The sequence below is a fragment of the Catharus ustulatus genome, chromosome 11 (assembly GCF_009819885.2).
Source record: "Catharus ustulatus isolate bCatUst1 chromosome 11, bCatUst1.pri.v2, whole genome shotgun sequence".
NCBI lineage: Eukaryota > Metazoa > Chordata > Aves > Passeriformes > Turdidae > Catharus > Catharus ustulatus.
Genome location: NC_046231.1, coordinates 18633904 through 18656919, shown reverse-complemented (window position 1 = coordinate 18656919; position 23016 = coordinate 18633904). Strand labels below are relative to the sequence as shown.

General features: G+C 49.5%; 1 protein-coding gene across 2 annotated transcripts; it reads right to left on the bottom strand.

Annotated features, from left to right (window-relative positions):
- Positions 1–4228: 4228 nt before the first annotated feature.
- KLHL36 (kelch like family member 36) lies at positions 4229–22872 on the bottom strand. 2 transcript variants are annotated; one of them, XM_033069512.1, is made up of 5 exons: positions 22673–22872; positions 17878–17959; positions 13245–14318; positions 12227–12384; positions 4229–6277 (listed from the first exon to the last, which is right to left on the bottom strand). In XM_033069512.1, the coding sequence occupies exons 2-5, from the start codon at positions 17935–17937 to the stop codon at positions 5662–5664; spliced, it is 1908 nt and encodes a 635-aa protein (XP_032925403.1). In that variant the 5' UTR covers positions 17938–17959; positions 22673–22872; the 3' UTR covers positions 4229–5661. The 2 variants fall into 2 exon arrangements, with proteins under 2 accessions (XP_032925403.1, XP_032925404.1); XM_033069513.1 differs by having other exon boundaries at positions 4229–6217.
- Between the last annotated feature and the right edge of the window lie 144 nt (positions 22873–23016).

Below are 23016 nucleotides of genomic sequence, written 5' to 3'. Positions count from 1 at the left end.
TTACCTGCTGCAAAGTTTCCATCTCTGTTCTGTTCTATTAATTTTTACCGATTTTAGTGGCCTGTTACTTCATTACTGCTTTCACTGCATAAATCTGTTGTGTTTTCTTACATTCTTTATGCCAGTGGCTGTGAATTATCCCTCCAAAACAACAAGATGCTTTTCCAAATTAAAAAAATACCCAGTGTCGTGTTTTAATTTCTGCCTATCCACGTCCTTAAGATTCATGGAGTCATGTTCCTTACAACATGTGAATTTATCAAAACCAAATGAGGTCCAGGCTGTGGAAATAAAGGATTGTCTGACAGCAGCCCAGGAGCTGGATAAACCACTCCCAGGGTATCTGGCTCCAGGTGCTGCTGTAATTGCTCTTATCCTGCTGGAAATGCAAAGTGTTTGGGGACTCTGTGGGATTTCACAAGGTCATGAGATCTGTGCTGGTGACAGTGCCAGGGAGATGTGAACACACCACCTCTGAGCACTGCTGAGGATGATTTTTGGGGACTTGAAGCACTCAGGACCCTCACACACACTTTTTCAGCGACAGAGGGAATACTGCAGCACTTCAGGTGCTGTCCTTGTAGAGCTTCCTCCTGGTGCCAAGAGCTTCAGGAGCTCCCAGGACTTTTTATTCCAAGATACAGAACTTTTATCCCAGCAGTTTCCAGGTCCAATAAGGGCTTTGCCTACATAAAATATTTGCAAGCAGCAGTCACCTTCCCTGGCTGAACTCAGGGAGGGTCAGTTGGCTCACATTAAAAACAGGATATTAAAGTTTTCAGTAGAGAACCAACCTGCTCTAGGTCAGCATCACAGATTGCAGAATTATCAACCTTGGCAGTACTTTTTGACCTTTCTGAGCCCTAAATGTCCCAGGCCAGCAGCAGGCACTGGGAGTGGGCAAAGGAGAGAAGGGCAGGAATGTCTCTGCAGGTGGAAGACTTTAGACAGGTAGCACAAACAGCAACTATTTAATTGCAAAAATGTTTTAATGCAAACCTGACTTTAAACTCCATATCCCTAAACTTGCTGGACATTTGTAAAAGATTTGCTGTTGTAAAAAACTTAAGCATGGACTAGTTCAAGCAGAAACACATTTGGAGTGTGGACAAACCTTTAGTAGATCATGTGGATGCTTGACTCAGTGTTTCAATTATCTATGCAGAACTTCTGGCTAATTAATTGTGACTTATTCATCCTTATCTTAAATACAAGTCTTCCCTCTTCTCACTCATTCATCTCTTTCAGTTCTGGAGCATCAAAAGAACCAGCAAGTCTCCATCTGACCTTCCCCTCATGTTCTGTCACCAAACCCATCATCATAAAAACACAGGTGTATTTTTTTCCCAATGCTGCTCCAAGTTCCAGGAGGAACTAAAAAATGTGTGTAGCACCAAGAGCCCCGTGCCTGGGCTGTGTCCTGTGTGGAGTTACCAGGCAGAGGAGGAAGCTGGGAGTAGCTGAGCTGTGCTCTGGCTCTCACAGCACAGTGACAGAACCTCTCCCTCTGCCCTAACCTGATCCCTGAGACACTCCAAAACCATAAGTTCATGAAGGAATAATTAGCATCTTGCTCATTATTGCATTCATGAGAACTGAAATAGCTCAAGAAGCTGAAATAAAATAATATTTAAAGCTGGTCACGCCAGCATTTTTTTTTTTGTTTGTTTTACTGGTCAGAGCTTTGCTAAGACATACCAGCAAGTGAAGAATCACAATTCAAATCCGGGCTTGTTTCCTGCAAGTTAAATTGCTCTCAGAAAGAGTACTGAAGGTTAAATTATTTCTTTACATTCCCTAGACACACGACCCCTTTTTTGCTGTCACGCAAGAATCCGGAATCCTAAACAGCGGCCAGAAAATCAGCAGTCTTGGGAAGAAACCACTGAAAGCAGTCTCATCTCTTACACAGAAAGACACCAGAATATTTTTCTCAACTTAAAATTTCGACTTGAGAATAAAAATATTTCCATCTTCTTTCTCAAGCTTTCAAAACAGCTGCATCTCACACCAGGCTGTAATTTTTCCTCAGGGTACCTCGGGGGATTTGTTATCGAATGTCAGAGTTACAGGCAGCAGCTCCTTGACATGCCAGTGCCACAGTACAGGCATAGAAGTGTGGGAAAAGCAAACCTGAGGCTTTTGGTAGCTGCTTTGTTTCAGGTAAAACGAGCTTTCCTCAGAATTTGGCAATGGAAGCCTTTTTGAAAATGAGCTAGAGCAGTAGTTATTTTTCCCTGGGGCAGGAAGAAAGAGCTGTGCTTCCTGGCAACAGTAAAACGCTGCAGAGAGCTTAGTTAGGGATGGAGGAGGTGGGATGTGCAGGTTCAGGAGCCAGGCTGAGCCAAGGGAATGCACCTTTCCTCTAGCAACCCTCATTCCTCACCAAGGGGACTGTTCAGACCTCAAAAACCAGAGCAGAAATCCACTTGTGTCACACAAATTCTCCCTCTCCTTTTTCAGAAATTCCAGCACAGCAATTCACCCAAAGCTGTGCAGCTCTGGGGAGTGAGGGTGAGCTCCAAGCTCCCTGTGCTGTGTGCTGACACTTCCCAGGGGATGATCAGCCACATCTGGATCCACAGCATCCCAAATTGATGGATGAGCAGTCACATCTGGATCCACAGCATCCCAAATCACAGGATGACCAGCCACATCTGGATCCACAACATCCCAAGTAAAAGGATGATCAGCCACATCTGGATCCACAGCATCCCAAATCCTGGGGGGTGATCAGCCACATCTGGATCCACAACATCCCAAATCCTGGTGGGTGATCAGCCACATCTGGATCCACAACATCCCAAATCCTGGTGGGTGATCAGCCACATCTGGATCCACAACATTGCAGATCCGGGGTGATCAGCCACATCTGGATCCACATCTCAGATCCAGGGGTCATCTGCCACATCTGCATCCACAACATCCCAAATTTATGGATGACCAGTCACATCTGGATCCACAACATCCCAGATCCGGGGGTGATCATCCACATCTGCATCTACAACATCCCAAACTGATGGATGAGCAGTCACATCTGGATCCATAACACTGCAGATCTGGGGTGATCAGCCACATCTGGAGCCACATCTCAGATCCAGGGGTCATCAGCCACATCTGCATCCACAACATCCCAAATTTATAGATGACCACTCACATCTGGATCCACAACATCCCAAATCCAGGGATGATTTGCCACATTTGTATCCACAACATCCCAGTTCCAGGGGTGATCAGCCACATCTGGATCCACAACATCCCAGATCCTGGGGGGTGATCAGCCACATCTGGATCCACAACATCCCAGATCAAAGCAAGACCTGCCACATCTGGATCAGTAAATCTCAAATTGATGGATGATCAGCCACATCTGCATCCACAACATCCCAAATGAGGGCTGATCAGCCACATCTGGACACACAGCACCCCGAATCCAGGGGCACTCTGCCAGACCCTGCCTTTAGAATTGCTCCCAGCCATGGGCTTGCAGGTGCAAAAGGGGATCACTTGTTCCTTTAGTGATGGAAAAATGCTCCTGACAACAGCAGGAAGGATCCCCAGAGACCTCTGAGGACACAGGAGATGTCCCACACTCACTCACAGCCTCTGCCTTTGGTATTCTCCCCAGCACACACACCAGGGGAAACAGGGCTTGCTTTGATGAGCTGTCTTTTGTTCATGGAATGAAGTCTAACATTTAGAAATCATTAATTGTTTATTTACACCCCATTAAATATTGTCTTTGAAACCACCTTACAAAGTGCATTGGATCTTTTGTCAGACCTGCAAAAATGTGAAAAGGAATTTCATAGAATCACAGATTGCTTTGGCTTGAAGGGACCTTAAAAATCACCCTCTGTCATGGCAGGGATACCTTCCACTATCTCAGTGGTCTTGGACACTTCAGGGATTCAGGGGCAGCCACAGCTGCTCTGGGCACCTCCTCACCCTCACACAGAGAATTTCTTCCCAATGTCCCATCCAACCCTGCCCTCTGGCAGAGGGGAGCCATTCCCCCTTGTCTCTTCTGACTGGCTGGAGCAGAAAAATGCAGAAAAGATGAATTATCAAAATAAGTTCTATTTCTGATTCATATTGTTAAAATTACCCCCTTACTAAAATGTTTCCACCATTATGAATTTCACTGAAAAATGATTACAGGATTATTTTTTTTTCCAATTAATCACAAAGGAAAACCTCAGTGAAATCAATACACAAGACATCAGACTGTGATGAATAGAATATTCTAAACTGGATTTATTGTTCCCAGACATTAATGTAATACATAAACACATTAAAAGAGGGGATATATTAACAAGCAACCCAGTAACAGAATGAAAAGCAAGCCTTTGAAATTTTTGTTCTATACTTACACATGAAAATGTCCCCAAAAAGTTAAGTAGTTGTCAGTCAACATAGCAAGGATTTCAGATATTAAAAAAAATAACCCCAAAAACTTGTCAATGAGTTTGTCATAACCAAAATGTTTTGTTTGGGTTTTTTTTTTGTTTTGTTTTAAATTTATTTTTTAGGTCGAAAAGGAATAACCATTACCTCATGCAGTATACAAAGGCTTTAAAATAAATCCATTAATGCAAATGAAAGACTGACTCTTGGGGATTTTTTTTTTTAAATTAAAAAAACACCAAAAAAACCCTCAAAGAGTTTCAGAAAATTAATTCCAACTAGTTTTCTTAGCATTGAAGAAACAACCTATAACCTCCTTGCACTCCAGAAATTTATTGTTACCTCTTTCAATACTTGCGTGCTTGTAGTAGGTCTCAGATTTACCAGAATTTCAAATGAAATTAAGTGCAAAAATGTTTTCTTAGTGTTTTCCAATTATTGAGGTAAGTAGTTGAGGGGGGAAAAAAATGACAAAAGAATGAGGGCAGCAGGATATCACCTGCACATACAACAGATGGAAGAAAAGGCAAATCTGAAATACATGGAAAGGGAGATGGGAGAGGAGGACTGAGAAAAAAAAATAACAGCAGTGATCAACAGCTGAACTTTAAACCAAAGCCCTTGAAATCCACTGAAATAAAGTGTGTTTATGAGCATGGCTGTGAGCTGGGCTCTGGGGAAGCTGGAATTGTGACAATGGTCCCAGTTCCAGCTGACTGCCTGACAATGCTGGGAATGCCAGTGCTGCTCCAACAGCTGCACCACGTCCTGGCCAAGCCACACAGAGACCAAAGATCATCAAACGAGGAGTTCCTGATGCCAACAGCGGGGTCACGAGCACACAGCAGCAGTTCCATAGTCAACAACAAAATGTATGGCAAACGAGAGACTGAGTTAGCAAAATGTGGTATAAAAAAGTATAAAAGTTGTCTTTAAAAACCTCCTGAAAATGTTGATATAATATGATGTATGGAAATGCCATGAGCCACAGAAGGAAAAGCCTAAGCCTTAACATTCAGGAGAGCAGCAGAACCTCTCTGGCCACATCACCCTTTGTATAGCAAGAGGGGGAGTTTTTGGTTTTTGTTGTTTTTACCTTAAACATGGGTTTAATCCAAAAACCACATTCAAGTGTGCATTTTCCGAGGCTGCAGAAGATGCCCTCCCCACCCTGTTTAAAAAGAAAAAGAATAAAGGTTAGACAGAAATGTCTAAATCCAAGTCCACCATGCAAGGATGGCTATCCAGGAGTGGTCATCTCCCTCGATCTTGATGTTTTTTTGTTTTCATCTTTTTCTTTTTGTCCTCTGTTTTGGGCTTCAGGGCGCACACACACGCGGACACTCCGGCGATGGCTTTGGGCAAGTCCGTTCCTTTGCACCACTTATTCTTCTCCTTATCATAAACCTGGACTGTTTTGGAGAAGACAGCTTCCTCCCAGCTGTAACCCCCAAGGATGTAAATCTTGCCTTCCCAAACTGCCACCCCAGACTCGCTGTTGGCTTGCAGCAGAGGCGCCACTCTGGTCCACTGGTTGCACTGGGGGCTGTAGGACTCCACGCTGAGGATGTCGAAGCGAGCCATGGTCTCGATGTTATCATCGCTGCCGCCGATGGAGTAGATGCTGTCCTGCAGGGTGCACATGCTGTGCCAGCCCCTGGCAGTGATCATGGGCCTCTTCTCCTCCCACACGTCGGTGCGGTGGTCGTAGCACAGCAGGTTCTTCCTGTAGGGGCCGATCTGGTAATCGTGGCCCCCCGAAATGTAGACGAACTCCTTGTAGACCGTGCCGGCGTGGCCGTACGTAAACCTGGGGCAGCAGACAGGACAGTCCTTATGGGTTTTATCAAGGCATGCAGCAGGGGCTGTGCTAAAGGAGCAAATAAACAGTAACTGGAGGCAGAAGAATGCCTGATGTGGTGGTTTTACCCAGTAACTCCTCTCCTTGTCAGGTCCTCACAGCCTGACAACCGCTTCTAAATCATCCTTTCCATAGCTGGTCGCTACAGAGCGCTAAGGTATGGCAATCACTTTTTAATGCATCCTCTAGAGTGTGTCACACAACAGAAATAGCCCATCCTGCTCTACTGGCATGACCTTTCACTCCCATTTTCCTGCTCTAGTGCTTGGCTTGCATCAGTCTGAGAGGGCCAGAGAAGGAAAAAAATCCTCATCTCAGTAAGGGTTTCTGTGACAGAAAGCGGAAATAATCATGACACCTCTCAGACTTACCAGCAGAGATAAAGCAAGAGAAACCAAGAAGAAAAGTGCTGCTGCCTTGTTCTTGCACAGCTTCAGGATCACTGGTCACATTTTTCCCCCACGGGCGCTCACCTGCAGACCCAGCACAGGCAGTGTCCTTTCCATGAGCCATCTGTCTGCTCTACCAGCACTGCCCTGCAGGAGGGAACTTCTCTGGTCACCCCAGGACAAGGCAGCAGACCCCAGTCCATCACAGATCATGGTGAAACAGGAGAAAATGAGATGGTAGAAGCAACACCATGCATGCTGCATCCACAGTGCAGAGAGAACCCCCCTTTGATCATCTATAATAAAGCCACTACAAACCCAAGTCTCCAGGCTATTCTTATCTTCACATTATGCTATTCCTGACCAAACCCCTTTGAGCTCCCAGGAGTGGACAACCAAGGTGATGAACAGCATCAGCACCTTTGAACACATCATTCCTACATGTCTTTTTTTCCTCTTTTTGGGGGTTGGGGTGTCCAAAGCTGCAGCAAATTGCTCTCACAAGGAGCCTGATCGATTCAATACCCACAGGGCACAGAGCAGTGTGCTCATCACGAGCCTCTACCACCATCCTTTGTAGTCAGGCACTCGAGACAACGCAACCTCCACGGCACACAAACCTCTGCTAGCACTGCTTCAGCCTTTGAACTGTGCCTGAACACGCTGAGCTCCTTGAGCTGTTTTCATTTCACAGGATAATGGTTTCTCTGAGCCACACAAATGCTATCAGAACATCTTCCACACACCTGAGTGCCAGCACTTCTGTGCCAAGGGAAAAAGATGGGCTAGAAAAGAAACCCCACATTTACCCTGGAAGCACAATGCTTCTGAGACAAGCTAAAAGGTGGTTATTATTCTAGATGCCTACCAAAACCTCTGATCCCTGTCTGAATCAGATATTTTAATAGGTTCCTGCTACAAGAAGCAGAAAAATCCCTGACACTCTTGGGCTGATAATGCTGAGTGACCAGGACAGTCTGTTCAACTACAGGGGCTGGAGCACCAGCCCTGGAGATGCTGCAGAGGTGACTTCATAGCTGTTCTGCTTCTTGGCCTCTCAGGGAAAAGACAGGGAAAAAAAAAGGAGACAACTTTGGTACAGTTATGAACTTTATCCAAAAAGGCAACTCAAAATTTCCACAGCTCTCAATGCCTCGTGATGGAAGCAGTTAATTCACACTCAGTGCTTCTGCTGGACACGCTGTACCCTGAGCACATGAACCCCTGACAGAAATACCACAGCAGATGGAGTGCCCAGAGATGCTGCTCCACCTTGTCTGAGGTCTCTTCCAGACAAGAACCAGGACTGGCCATCTCCAGTGGTTTCTGGGCTGCTCCAGCTGTGTTTCTCTACAGACACAGGAATGGGTTTAAAAATGCTCAGTCTGGGGTGGGATGGAATGGACAGCTTGAGTTCAGCTCATTTCAAACTGCAGCAGCTTTAAACCCACATGAAACCAAGCAGCCTGGAGGCTGTGCTGTACCAGGGAGTTTGGAGGAGTCAGGAGGAGGACAGTGCAAGGACATGGAATCCATCCCAGAGCCTGGTGTTACTGCTCTGCTGATGGCAATCACACATTCACCATTCAGGGAAAAAATGACCCGAAGTTAATAAAAACTTGCATTCTGGAGAAGCAGGTTAAATATTCTCCTGCTCTGGAGTTCTGTACCGGTAAGCAAGCAAGAGCCATTGTCTCTCCAGCACAGGCAGCTGCAGAAAAAGCACTGCTCTGCTTCTTTAGCCTCAGTCAATGGCTGTGTCCAGGGAACAGCAGCAGCTAAGAGAGTGGTTTGACAGAAACAATCAGATCTGAAGCACCAAATCAACCATCAATTTGTTATTGTCCAGTGTAGGACAATTACCCACTGAAATGCACCAGAGGTGTTCCACTTTGCCTCACTGCTGAAAGCTCATCCAAAATAGCATCACTTTCATAGGCACTGCATGAAATAGATGCATAAATTGAAACCAGTCAATACAAATCCTTCCTACAATACAAATCCTTCTGTGACTGAGAGGGCATTTCTAAATGAGTGGCTCCAGACATCCTCCAACAGACAGCACTGAGCATTTTGGCAGTGTTATCTGCAGGAGTGGCCAGAACAAAGCAGAGGCATTAAGAGAAAGGAGATTTGACTTTAACATCTGCTGGAGCCTGGCACTAATTTTGAATGTCTTAACCCAGATACAGTCCTGAAAAAAATTAGTTCCTGACCCAGTAACACCATTCAAGTACTAGAAAACCTACCATTTGCTGTCCAAGGCAGAAGAACACATAACTCAATAAAGCTTTGGGAATCCCCTGCTCCAGCCAGAGTCCAGGTGAGCTGTGGTTGCTCTGAATCTCGCTGTCCACCTGTTGTAGCCCTGCGAGATCGTTCATGACCCAACCAGCAGAGCAGATACCATCACTCCAACCTGTTCCAACACAGCTCCTCACACAGCAGCTTTCAGTTGTTCTGCCAAACTTTAACCTAGGGCCACTCAATTAATTTCTCTGCTGTCTGCAGCAGACCTTTTCATGGTGAGTGCAGGATGAGAACACACTGCCCCACCTCCTGCTCTGCTCCCTGCCGGGCTAGAAACTCTGACAGAAACTGCTCCCAGTTTCTGGGAAAAGGGGCAAAAAACACAGGACCTCTCTGAAGAAAGGGAAAGGTATCCCACAAGCAAGGACCCTAATGAGCATCAGGCAGGATGAATTCCCTTGGAGCAGGCTTGGACCAGCTCCACCCTTTAGACAACTTGGCTGAAGTTTTCACTGCGAAGCATCTGCCCCGAGAGGCTGCTTCTCCAGCAAGCCTTAGCTCAGTCTAAACAGCTCAGCTCCTTCCAAGAGAGTGCTGAGGGAAAACAACACGTTGTTTTGACCATATAGGGTGGGAAGGAGTGGGGGTAAGAGAGATAAGGAGCCTGTCAAGCTCTTCCTTAGGAGTGAGACTGCGAGCAGCAGCATGGACACGGCATTTGGCACTGGCGTGTGTGCTCAAGGACACAACCACTGCCTTTCCCCTGCAAACCTCCACACATGTGGCAAGCTCTAACCCTTGGGAAGCAACAAAATGAACCCATTTTCTGGATGTTCAGCATAGAAGCTTTAACAAACAACCTCTGAGAGTCCCACCCCAACAACACAAGCCCACACCCCTGAATGACCTCAACACGAGCCTGTCACTCCAGGGAACAGCATCCCAGGCAGCTGCTGGCTTGGGGCAGTCAGGAATGGCACCAAAATCCTGCTCCTGGTGGTCATGCTCCCAAGAGGACCAAAACACCTGCACTTGCTCTCTTCAGAGGGAAGAAGACAGAAAAACACAGGAAAATAGGCAGTTTTGTTGGGATACATTGCCTGATCAGCACTGGAGCTTCTGGCTTCCTCTACATGAAAAGTCTTGCTGCTAGAATAGGGCTGGGGGAGATGCTATTTGAGTGAAATAGGAACTTAAATCTGTTTGAGGAACAAAACCATGTGGTGGGGAGGAAAGCAGATCAGATGAGGAGTGTGTTGAAGGAAGACTGGAGCAGGCAGCAGGCACTGCAGCTAGAATGCTTTTAGTCTTGAATGGATCACAGAATCCTCTCTCATGCTCCTCCACTGCCAGCAAATCACACACTCACAGGGATGGGGCAGCCACAGCTTCTCTGGGCAGCCTGTACCAGGGCCTCACCATCTCACAGCAAAGAATTTTTTCCTAATATCTGATCTAACCCTGCCCTCTGCCCATGGGAGGCCATTCCCCCCCATCCTGGCACTCCAGGCCTTTCTAAAATCTCTCTCCATCTTTCCTGTGGGATCCCTTCAGGCACTGGAGTGCCACAGTTAGGTCACCCTGAAGCTTCTCCTTTCCAGATGGAACAACCCAGATTCTCTCAGCCTTTTCTCTTAGGTCAGGTGTTCCAGCAGCTCCACCTGAAGTGCCTCGAGGAAGAGCTGCCCAGACCCTTTTCAGCAGCCCCAGATCTGCCAGAGCCACTGCTCCCCCTGCTCCAGCAGTGTCAGGAAGGTTCCTGTTGCTCACCTCCGAGTCTGGCCTTTTGCAACCTGCATGAATTTCTTTTTGCCTTATTCCTTCTGTGCAGAAACACACAAACAATTCACTGCCCAGCACCAAAGGGAAAAAGGGCTGAAAAGATGAAAAATCCAAAGGGACCAAGAGTCCACTAAGATCTAACAAAAGATTTTGCAGCTGCATGGAAAAGTGGGAAGCTGCCTAGTTCACCACACAACAGGAAGAGAGGATGCAGAATCATTTATTTGGATACAGGAATAATTCATCCCACTCCTTGCAGTGTTAGAGGGGTCTGTCCCCTATTGGGGGAACTTTTGCCTCATCCAAGAGGACCAGCCAGGCAATCTAATAAAAAATTAACACCCACAAGTCAAAGTTCACTTTAAATGCTGCAGCTGCAGAATTCCCAAAGCCAGCACAGGTAGCAGATGGAATATGCAGACAAACTTCCCCTTTCTAGAGAGTCTGGGTGGATTAAGCCAACAGTGTGAACTTCTCCAGGATCATTTATGAATAAAAATATCCATACAGGATACACTCACAGGTGACCCCAGTTAGCAGAAGGATTTAGGACCTGAAGATACTCCCCTGCACAGCTTCCCAGGAAGGGCTGTGGTGTTTAGCCCCAGCTGCTGGATCTGCCCATGTGAGCAGAAATAAAAAGCATCCTGCTTGTGAAGAGCACTCAGGCCCAGCTGTTAGCCTGGATCAGCCTCGCATGGCAGCACCTGCCCAAAATAGAACTGGGCAACAGGCTTCTGTGTCTTCACTGGCTGCCTCTGGCTCTGCAGCTCTGCAGCTCAGGGAGCAGGGAAAACCCTCAAACCAAACTGTGAGCCTGTCTGAGATGGCACTGGGAGAGGCAGCACTGCTGCTGAGGTTTCAGACATCATGGGAACACCATCCACACAACGTCCCTGTGACTGCCAAATGTAAAACATCACTGAATCCGAGTCACTGTCAGCAAATGAAATGTCCTGCTGTCCTTACAAAGTCACTGCCCTGACCTTGATTCGAGCAATGCCCTGTCTGTCACCACAAAAGCTGCAGGGCTTAAACCTCTCAAGAGCAGAACAGCCAAGTTTTTAGTCAGACAGAGAGACAGAGCTCACATTTGTCGGGGTTCTGTATTTCCAATACAGGTAAATGTCTTTAACTCAACACTGAGAAATACCCTACAAGGAAAATCATCACACCAAGGTGACAAAGTAAGGCCAAAGAAATGACAAACCCCTTTGACCAAAGATGTGAAAAGTGCTTCTGAAAATATTCAGCTCCCAGTGGCCTCAGGAAAAGCTTTGTAGGAACTGTAGAATGAAATGACCAGAGCTCTCCCTCCCAGCCTCCAGATGCACCTTGGGATGAATTTAAAACCCCCCTGGCATGAGGCACGCTGCCTGCTCAGATCCCAGCTCTGCTGTGGTTTGACATGGCTGATTCCACATTGGTTTTCCATCCCCTTCCCTCCCTTACAGAGTTCCCATCCATCAGCTAAAGTCACACAGGCTCCCTTTACCAGCACTCCAAACACAGGGGAGCTCCCAAGCAGCTCAGTTACCTGGGCAGTCCTGCTATGTAGGTCCAGGAGTCCTTCTGAGGGCTGTAGGTCTCAACTGAAGACAGGGCCCCGTTCTCATTCCTGCCACCAACAGCCACCAGCATGTCAGTGATGGCTCCCAGGTAGAAATCCACCCGCCGCTGTCTCATGGAGGCAACCTGGCAAAGGAAACAACCTGCTGCCATCTTCCAGAGTCTGCTGAGCAGGGGACGTCAGGGCTGTTCACGTATGAGGACAGGGCAGCTGCTCCTTCCCCTTTATTTGGTAAGGAGAGATTCTGGTTTTGACCATTATATATTCATGAAACACTTCTGGTTTTCTGCAGCAGCGCTTATTTTCAAACAAGGGGAAAGAAGGAAATATCCAAGAGACATTTGTGTTTGTAGGAACTCCTTCCCCAACTCTGCAAGAAACAGGTACTGGAATCACTGAAAACCACAAGTGAACCATCCAGGATGACTGATTCATGGTTGGTTCATATGGAGACCATAACTGGTCCATACAGGAACCATGACTGGTCCATGTAGGAACAAGGAGTGGCTGATACAGTGACCCACACAGGTGAAGGTTTTGTGGCAGGACTGGGAGTGAAGAGCTTGTTCTAAAGGACATTTAGCACAGAGACACTTGACAATTGTCAGAGACATTTCCTTTTTTCATCACACCCTCTTTTGATACTGCTTGAGGAAGATGAACCAAGCAATCAGCTCTGAGTCCATTCCAGCATTGTTCACAGAAGTAATCTAAAGAATTGCAGGTGGATGCTGATCAGGAATTTCTCAAATGAGATGCCCAAATCCCAAATAAAGCTGAAAATCTGTCCTAAACCCTTTTGCTCTTTGTGTAATTTAAGCATTCCCACAAAGAACTCAAGCAGGTGCTTTGATGTAACCAACTCAACTTTTCATTTGGGAGTCATGCTGACTATTCTAACAGCCCTGTCCTTCCACCAGAAAAGGAGAAAACCCTCTGAACATAAAGGACTTTGAACAGAGAAATAATACAGCTCAAGTCTCACCTTTATCCACTGGTTACAGCGGGGATCATACCTATATAGGAGATTTGACGCCGCATCCCCTCCATTGTCCCGGGAAAAGCTGCCCCCGGCTATGAAGATGAATCCTCCCAAAACTGCGACACAGTGGTGGCTCCTCCGGGCTGGCAGAGGGGTTTCTGCCACCCACTGTCCCTTCCTGGTGTCCAGGAAGCAGGTGTCATCACAGAGCTCCAGGCAGCGCTCCGACACCTCCCCTCCCACGAAGAGCAGGCGCTCCTCGCAGGTGCGCAGCGCCGTGCGCTTGGTCTGCAGCACGGGCTGGGCCGTCACACTGTTGTGGTAATTCACTGCCTCCTCGATGAAACCCTCGCAGTTGGCTTCCTTGGGCAGCAGCGAGCACACGGCAGGCTTCACTCGGTGCAGCAGGTCGCTCTTGGGGATCAGGGGGAAGTGGATGTTGTCCAGCACCTGGTAAGCCTCGTTCTCCCGCTCCGGGTACTGCGTGAGCCACTGCAGGGCAGCCTGCAGCAGGTCGTGCTCGCACTCCTGCTGCACGTCGCTGCTGTCCAGGTACTGGCACAGCTTCTGCAAGGAGATGTTCTGCAGGAAGTCCGGGGTGAAGGACAGCGTGCCGAAGTTCTGCAGGATGAAGGAGTCGATGTAGGAGTCGAGGCGCTTCAGGTTGTAGATGGAGGCCAGCTCCTGCAGGTACAGGTAATTCTCCTCGCTGACCTCGTTCTCCAGGTACTCGCAGCAGAAGTCGACCACCTTCCAGATCTGCAGCAGGTGAGCTGTCTCCAGCACGTAGTCGATGTTCCCTCCATCCAGAGACAGCTCGCTGCCATACAGGAAATCCACCACGGCCTTGAGGCCGATGTAGGAGGCTCCAAAAAGCTCCACCTCCTTCTGGTGGGCCTCCCTCATGCCGATGGTGAACATGGAGTTGAAGTAGTCGCTGCACACAGCCAGCAGGTTCCTGTGGGCCGGGACTCTCTGCTCGTCCACCACCAGCACGATGTCGCAGAACAGACCGCGGTGCCTCTGCTCGTTCAGGCTCTGCAGGACCAGGCTGGAGTGGTCATCCCACCTGTACACCTGCAGAACACAAACAGCATCAGGCAGGGGGCACCTGGGTCAGCCCCAGAGTGAAATGTGTGTTCCCACTAAGTGCAGTCATACAGAAGTCAGAGGCAGCTTTCTTGTGTTGCACATTGGCATTTAGAATAAATTCTGATATTAAATAGTTGGTGGGTGACACAGTACGAGCCTGAGCTCCTCATCTGCACTTTGAAAGGTCTATGGAGACTTTTACTGCTTCCCACTCCTCCTTTTTTTACAATTTACTCTTCCTTCTCCCACAATGCTGCATTGAAACCTCCTCCCTGATGAGTTATACAGGCACAATTTTCTGAAACTCTTCCACTCATTGTCTTGGAGACATCTTGCTGACATTTCCTTTCTTCCTTGTCCCCCAAATGACTCCTTACAGAGTTCTCCCAGCTCAGCTACTCACAGAGCATTTAGAGTGGGAAGCACACACGCAGCAGCACTCTGAATTTTCATTCAGCCCATGTATTGTTTGGGTTACTGCTTGCTTGACAGCTGCCCCCTCTTAAATCTTTCCAGAACTCTGCATTTCTAAGCCTGTTAGGGTAAAATCCCTCTCTTTCTTCCCACATTATTCCAGGCACACACACTGCACTCAGAAGTAATAGCTGTTTATTTATGTGCAAAGCCACACATGTGGAGAGCTGATTCCCACAAGGCTTCTCCTGGCTTCCAGAAGCTGAGGTAGGTTTTGTTTAAATGAATACGAGTAGATATTTTCCTTTTAAAGAAAAGGGAAAATGCCCTCAGGACACATCCATTAAGTGCCCTTCTGGGATCCCTCTGGTCCTCACATGCTAACCACCAGCTCTGGTTGTGTCCCTGAGCTTTTGAGGCAAACAGCATTGGCCTCTTTTCTCACAGACTCACATCACCAGCCTCAGGATGAGCCAAGATGGAAACATTTTGTTACCCCTCAAATGCCCTGCAGAACACAAACTGAACGGGGCTGGTCAGTCCAAAATGTCAAGAGAAGTTTTAGGACCAGCCTCTGGAGGAATTAAATGTGTGATGGCACAGTCAGGTACCTTGTGATGTCTGTTAATAAAAGCCAGGTTAAGGTAAATGCAAATAGCAAATACTTTAATTACCAAATCCCAACTAGGCAGAGCCTGTAAGAACTTGTGAGAGGAGTGAAAAGGGGTGGAATGGAAGCACATCCCTGTGTCCTACCTGAGGCAGCTCTGAACAGCCCTGGCTCTTGCCCTGTCCTAAACCCCCGGGCTGCATTCCCAGAGGTGACACCTGAAAAGGTCACACAGGTGACCTGAGGTCTCTTCAAGCCTCCCTTCACCACCAAACTGTTGTTTCTCCTAGAAATCCCCATTACCTGTGGCTCTGCTGGCTGCCCAAGCAGAGAACACATTTTAGAGCAATCTAGAAAAGCCATTCCTGGCTTGGTTAAACCACAGTGGGACCCTCTCTACCCACCTGGGTGGAAATTATTTGATTCTCAGAGCCAAGAGGGCTTTTTGAGACCCAAATTAACAACCAAATGTGCTGCTCTTGGTGTGACATCCCAGCATCCCACATCCTTTTTATTTCCTTATGTTCTTTTCTAAACAATGGAGCCCAAGCTGCCAAAAATCCTGCTGTTGGAATGGCTCTGAACATTCAAGTGTGCAGAGTTAAACCAGTCTAAGGGAAGAGGCTTCAATAATTAAAAGGTTTCTGGATGAACACTCTTTAATTTGCCTTATACTCATCACACCTCTGAACTTAAAAAGGGATCTAAGGCATAGACAACTAAATGGCTTCCACTGAGGAATAAAACTGCCAGAAATCTGTAACAGGAAAAAAAAATTAAAATGGGGGTTTAAGGACAGTAAAGGTTTTTATCTGCATTTTCCTGAGGTTGGGAAAAGTGGAGCCTAAACAGAAACCAGGGAATGGAAGAGAGGGGGAGAATAAATATGGCAAAGGATAAACCACACTTTTGTAGCAGCTGTAATCAGGGGTAGCTGATGATGGGAGATGAACAGACAAGAAATAACAACTTGCAGCACCCTCTCCTGAATCTGCCTCACAGGGGATAGGATTGAACCAAATCCTTGGATTGAACCAAATCCTTGGACTGAACCAAACCCATCGTCCCTCTCATCCCTGGGAACTGGCTGATCATTTCTCTCTAATATTCCCTAATACCAGCACCATGCATAACGAGATTACAGCAGAATATAAGATTTGCCAGAGATCCCTCTCTGCTGAGCTGGATGTTGAGTCAGCAGCGTAATCCTGCCCTCAGATCCGCCTGGCAACTCGCTCTCCTCAAATCCTTGTTGCCATGTGGAGCTGCTGCTGCTCCAGGAATCAGGCATGAACCCATTCCTCACTCAGAATACAGCAACGTATTTCAGCCACTTAGTGACTTCATTTGTTCAGGAGCTGAGAGCTGCACATTTCAAAACCAAGGCTAATTTTGTACTGAACTTGAACATCTTTCTCAAGCTATTTATATTCTGCAGAACAGCCTTAGCATTATCCAGTAATTCTAAGTTTAACAGATAGTGACAGCTGCTGTCTAAGCAAGCAAATAAAACAATGCTGTCAAGTTAATTAATTTTTAATGTGATGAATTATCATTACATTCGGACTAAACTATTTAAGTGGCAGACAGGACCAGCACTGAGGGTAAGATTATATTGGTAGAGATGCATTTAGAAATTATTTATCTTTCATCAATTGTGTTAGAGCAGAATTTCAGCTTCTCTTGGATTCAAAGATCTAATTTCTCTCAGACTGCTAATGCAGCACTGCTGCTCATCAATGGTGCAAAAGAAAATTAGATCTGGCTCATTCAGAAAGATAAAGGCATGGAAAAGTTTGTCTTTTCCAGCTTTTTTTCTGGTATTACATGGTACCTGTTCTGCAGTTCCTGTAACAACACCACAAAAGCAGCTTGCACTGGCATGAAACAAAGTGAACATAATAATTACAGCTGTTATTTACATTTTATAAGCCATCCTGAGGACCTGCATAAGAGCTGCCTGGGATGGATTTCCGTGAATTCACAAATAAAAACAATGTATTTGTGCACACAGAGGTTTGATACAAAGAAAATGAACCGCACAAACCCAAGAAAGCAGCGCAGGTTCTGTGAGTTCGCAGCTGGCAGGATCAAGATTCCCATCTTTTACAAAACCAAGACTGAATCTAAAGAGTAATCCCAGCTTTGCTTTTGTAACGAGCTTGGATTTTACGAGGTGGATCAGTATAAAAAATAAACACATCACATTTCATAACTGAATTTTTAGTACAGAGAAACTACTGTGCTGCAATGATGTGGGTTTCTAACTTATGAGTCACGACGAGCAGATGTCCATTTGCTGCTGCTTTTCCTTTTTCTCCCTTAATCACCAGGCAGCAACTTCGACCAAAAACACTCGAGCAGGTAAACCACCATTTCCATCCCTCTTTTTAAAATCTCAGAACACTGACATTCCCCCACACCGTTCCGCCCTCTACCCCCACCACCCTCGCTGTTTCCACAGCGGGTTTTTGGTTTTTTTTTGGTTTTTTTTTGGTAGGAGACACGAATCGCACAAACCTTGGAGGATTCACTTATCTTGTGCGGGCGGCAGATCCTGCTCTGCCGGGTTCCCTCCATCACCGCCCGATCCGCAGCACTTCTGCAACAAAGGCACAGGAGATGTTCAGCAGCTCGCCCGCATCTTGTGCTCCACGGGGAATGCTCGGCACTGATCTGCCCGCCTTAAAAAATATTATTATCCCCTCCTCGGTGGTGTTTCCCGGTGCTGTCACAGGTCGGTTGTGCCAACAAGTTGGGCACAGCCCAGCCCGGCTCGGCGTTCAGCGCTGCCCGGGGCCGGCCGGAGCCCCCCGGGCACGGTGACCGACCGGCCCCGCTGCCAGCCCGCATCGGCCGCGGGGGAAATCAGCCGAAAACAGCGGGGAAAACAAAGCCGTGACAAATTCCGGCAGGCTGCAGCCGCCCCTCGCCCCGCGCCCGGGGCAGGAAACGGCGGCGGGGCGGGACCGGGGCGGGGAGGGAGCGGGGCGGGGAGGGAGCGGGGATGGGATGGGATGGGATGGGATGGGATGGGATGGGATGGGATGGGATGGGATGGGATGGGATGGGATGGGATGGGATGGGATGGGATGGGATGGGATGGGATGGGATGGGGTGGGATGGGATGGGATCCCCTGCGGAAGAGAACCACGCCGGGGATGCTCGGACACACCCCGGCAGATCGGGGCTGTTCCTGTCGCAGGATGCTCGGACACATCCCGGGAAATCGAGGTTGTTCCTGTCCCGGGATGCACGGACACACCCCGGGAGATCGGGGCTCTTTCTTACCCCAGGATGCTCGGACACAACCCGAGAGCTCAGGCCTGTTCCTGTCCCGGCATGCTCGGACACACCCCGGGAGATCGGGGCTGTTTCTTACTCCAGGATGCTTGGACACACCTCGGGAGATCGGGGCTATTACTATCCCGGGATGCTCGGACACATCCCGGGAGATCGGGGCTATTACTATCCCGGGATGCTCGGACACATCCCGGGAGCTCAGGCCTGATCCCTGCCCCGAAGATGCACGGACATATCCGAGACATCGGGGCTGTTCCTTGCCCCAGGATGTTCGGACGCATCCCGGGAAATCGGGGCTCTTTCTTACCCCAGGATGCACGGACACATCCCGGGAGCTCGGGTCTGTTCCTTGCCCCAGGATGCTCGGACACACCCCGGGATATCGGGGCTGTTCCTGTCCCGGGATGCTCGGACACATCCCGGCAGCTCAGGATTGTTCCTGTCCCGGGATGCACGGACACATCCGGGGATATCGGCCTGTTCCTGCCCCAGGGATGCACGGACACATCCCGGGATATCGGGACTATTCCTGTCCCCGGATGCTCGGACACATCCCAGGAGCTCAGGGCTGTTCCTGCCCCAGGGCTGCACGGACACATCCCGGGATATCGGGGCTGTTCCTGCCCCAGGGATGCACGGACACATCCCGGGATATCGGGGCTGTTCCTGCCCTAGGGATGCTCGGACACATCTCGGGATATCGGGGTTGTTCCTGTCCCGGGATGCTCGGACACATCCCAGGAGCTCAGGGCTGTTCCTGCCCCAGGGATGCACGGACACATCCCAGGAGCTGAGGGCTGTTCCTGTCTCAGGATGCACGGACACATCCCGGGAGCTCAGGGCTGTTCCTGCCGGGTCAGGGATGCTGCTGGCAGGGCCTGAGGCACGGCAGACATGGGTAGCTGTGCCAGGGGCACTGTCTGCAGGGAACACGGCGTTTCCTGTGTAAAGCAGTGATAAACTGTGCAGTGGGTGCAGGAAGTGCAACCAGAAACCACATCACCATCTCCTCTTGCTTACCTGGCATGACACTACCCGACCTCAAAAATTCACCTCCCCAGTGGGGCTTTCCCTGCCTCTGTGGGACTTTCCCTCATTCATTTATGGCCCAGGAGGCTTAAAATTAAGAAACCCCCATGCTGGTGAGCAGCAGGCTGAAGGTTCCCTGCCTAGGTGGGGAATGAGAAGCAAAGACACTTCACAGACCCACGGGTCCAGTTTCAGTGCAAAACCCAGGGGGCTGGCTGTGTGTCCAGCTCCATCTGCTCTCACCAAGGACAGCCCAGCTGGGACACGTGTCCCAGGTGGTGACAGGGCTGGCAGAGGATGATGTGCAGTGTGTGCCACCAGGGGAGTGTGCCACGGCTGCCTGGTGCCAGCACCTCCGCCTGCCCCGGCCTCTGCCACCCTCCAGGGCAGGACATGGCTCCAGGGCTGGGACAGCAGCTCCTGGGACACCCCAGGGCTTGTATCATCTGTTCATTATTGACTCTGGAGATGGAAAGGGTTATTGCCAGCTTTAGTCTCTCCTGCAGCCCTTGAGACCATGAGGACCTGGGTAAAGACCCTTGACTGTCTGAATGAAATCTCACTTTGCTGTCAGCCCCAATGCTGACTGTGACTGAGAATTGACAACCCCAGTGTTAATTGTGACCTGCAAATTAACAACCCCAATGGTAACTGTGACCTGAGAATTCAGGGCAGCCTCTTCCTGAAGGAGAGCATTGTTCTCTCCACTTCTTTCTCTGCTTCTGCACAGAAAAGACAGGGATGGAGAAGCAAGACTGGGGACAGGCATATAGAAAAAAAAGAGAGGGAGATGGCAAAGAGACACAGGGACAAGGCACTTGCAGGGGTGTGTTTTAAGTTAAATATAATGCTCCTGGGGGCCCATGGCTGCACAGAGCCATCCTGTTTGCTCAGCTGTCTCCAAATATTCTGAGACCCTTCCTGAGCCTCATGGTACAGTCTAGACAGCTGAAGGTCAGTCCAGACTGCCAGGACTTCATGCCTGCTGGAGATGATTTGGAGAGGTCCATAAGTCCTCACTTTCTCTTGTGCTTCCTCTCCAAGGACTCCTGACATGGACAGGTATTTCTGCCAGGCCTGTGGCATTTTCCTGACAGGATGAAAAGCCCTGTGTTCTGGAGAATTGCCATATGAAAAGCAAATCAGAGGTCACCAAAGTAAAAATAGTAGGTAATTTCCTCATTTTCTCACTCCTGTTACAGCCTGATGAAACTGAGCACAATACTAATCCCTCCATGCATTTAAAAAAAAAATATGAATCCATGAAAAAGTGAGAAAGACAAGGAAGAGAAGCAAAGAGAAGAGGTTTGGTTCCACAAGGAAGATGTGCATTTCTGATGTTTGGATCTGGCACTGAAATGTGTGAGGCATGAAATCCCTAATTAAGAGAATTAATGTTCCAGCCACTGGGTCACAGAGACCTGCACAAGGATGAGGCTCTCTCCTCCTGAGGGGGTGACATTGGAGTCACCCAGCTGTGCCCTAGGACACACCAGGAGCTGGGGATCAGGGATTGAAGGACAAGGACAAGGACAAGCAGCAGTGTCACAGGTATAAACAGCAGCAAGTGCCAGTGGATGATAAACACACACTACAAAAAATACATTTATGAGCAGATAATGGTCAGCACAAAGGCTTTTGAAAAATGAAAGTGCTCCTAAAAGCAAAGACAATCAATATAAATCCAGAAGTATTAATGTGTGATTATATTAACATCTGTGTGATTCACCCAGTGTGCTGCCCTTGTCCTGACTTCAGAAATATTTCCCTGTTCCCTATGACCTCATCGAATCCGAGATGCACTGCAGCAATGCCCGCGCTGCTCCGGGAGCCTCAGGGCTCGCAGGGACGGGGATGGAGCTGGAAGGGGCTGGGGCAGAGGGGCACTAAAGGGTCCCTGGCACTCGGGGGTTTGTCCCTCCAGATGTGTGACAGCACTCAGTAACCGTGGGGTAATGGGCATCCACCGCTCAGCCCTCACTGATGTGACACAAGCAATCATCATCCTCTGCAAACTTTCAAAGAAACAAAATGTGATACTTCTTATCGAGGAATGTAGATTTTATTAAATTGTAAACCTAACCCCAGGGGTTTCGGGTAGAAGCGCACTAAAATGCCTAAGGAGGATTGTAAAACTCAGTCCTTGGGCACGACATCACCCGGCGCTGTTTATTTCCAGCCGGGCTCTGCAAAGCAGAGAGCAGTCTCTATTTCTGTCACATCCCGCATGGCCCCGGAGCGCAGAGACTCGCGGGGATGCGGGATCGCTCCGGGCAGCGCCGGGAGCCCGGCAGGGGGAGATCGCTGCATTGCAACGGGGCGAGCCGCGCACGGCACGGACACGGACAGACACACGGACACACAGGCACAGGGACAGACACACGGACACGGACAGACACAGGGACAGACACAGGGACAGAGACACGGACAGAGACACGGAAACACGGACAGACACAGGGACAGACAGACAGACACAGGGACACGGACAGGCACAGGGACAGACACAGAGACATGGACAGAGACACGGACACACACAGGGACAGACACAGGGACACACGGACAGACACAGGGACAGACACACGGACACACAAACGGACAGACACACGGACAGCACAGGGACAGACAGACAGACACAGGGACAGACACAGGGACAGACACAGGAACAGACACACGGACAGACACACGGACAGACACACGGACAGACACACGGACACACACAGGCGGGCCCCGGGGCCCGCACACCCCTGGCCAGCAGGCTGTCAGACCCAAAATCCCCCCGGAGCCGCCGTCCGAGGCCGGGGCCGCCCTTAGGGCTGGGGCCGGGATGCGGTGATGCTCGGTGCCCGCTGCTCCTTGGCCCCGGCACAGCCCCGAGCCCCCACCCCCACCCCCACCCCCATCCCCATCCCCATCCCCATCCCCGTCCCCATCCCCATCCCCATCCCCATCCCCATCCCCATCCCCATCCCCATCCCCCTCTCACCTGCTCCTCTCTGCGCTACCTCCCGTGCGCCCGGCCCGGCCCCCGGCCCCGCCGCTCCGCTGCCGGCTGCTCCATCCCGGGCGCCTCCTCCTCCTCCTCCTCCCTCCTGGCGGCTCTCAGCGGCTGCCAAAGCATCGGGGGGCTGCCAGCAGAGCGGTGCCCGCGCACAGCATCCCCGCGGCGGGGCCGGGCCGGGCCGAGCCCCGCGGCCCCCGCGCCCCCCGCCCGGGCTATTGCATCACCGCGGTGCCCCCGCTCCGGGAGGGGCCGGGCCAGGCCCAGCCGAGCCATTGGCGGCGGCCTTGGCGGGGGCGGGACGGCGGCGGTGCGCGGGGCTCGGCTCG

Coding starts and splice junctions, on each gene's coding strand:
- KLHL36 (XM_033069512.1), bottom strand. CDS start 17,937: ATGGAGGGAACCCGGCAGAGCAGGATCTGCCGCCCGCACAAGATAAGT. Junction 14,319..17,877: donor AGATAAGTGAATCCTCCAAG/GTTTGTGCGATT, acceptor TGTGTTCTGCAG/GTGTACAGGTGGGATGACCA. Junction 6,278..12,226: donor TACATAGCAGGACTGCCCAG/GTAACTGAGCTG, acceptor TTGCTCCTTTAG/CACAGCCCCTGCTGCATGCC.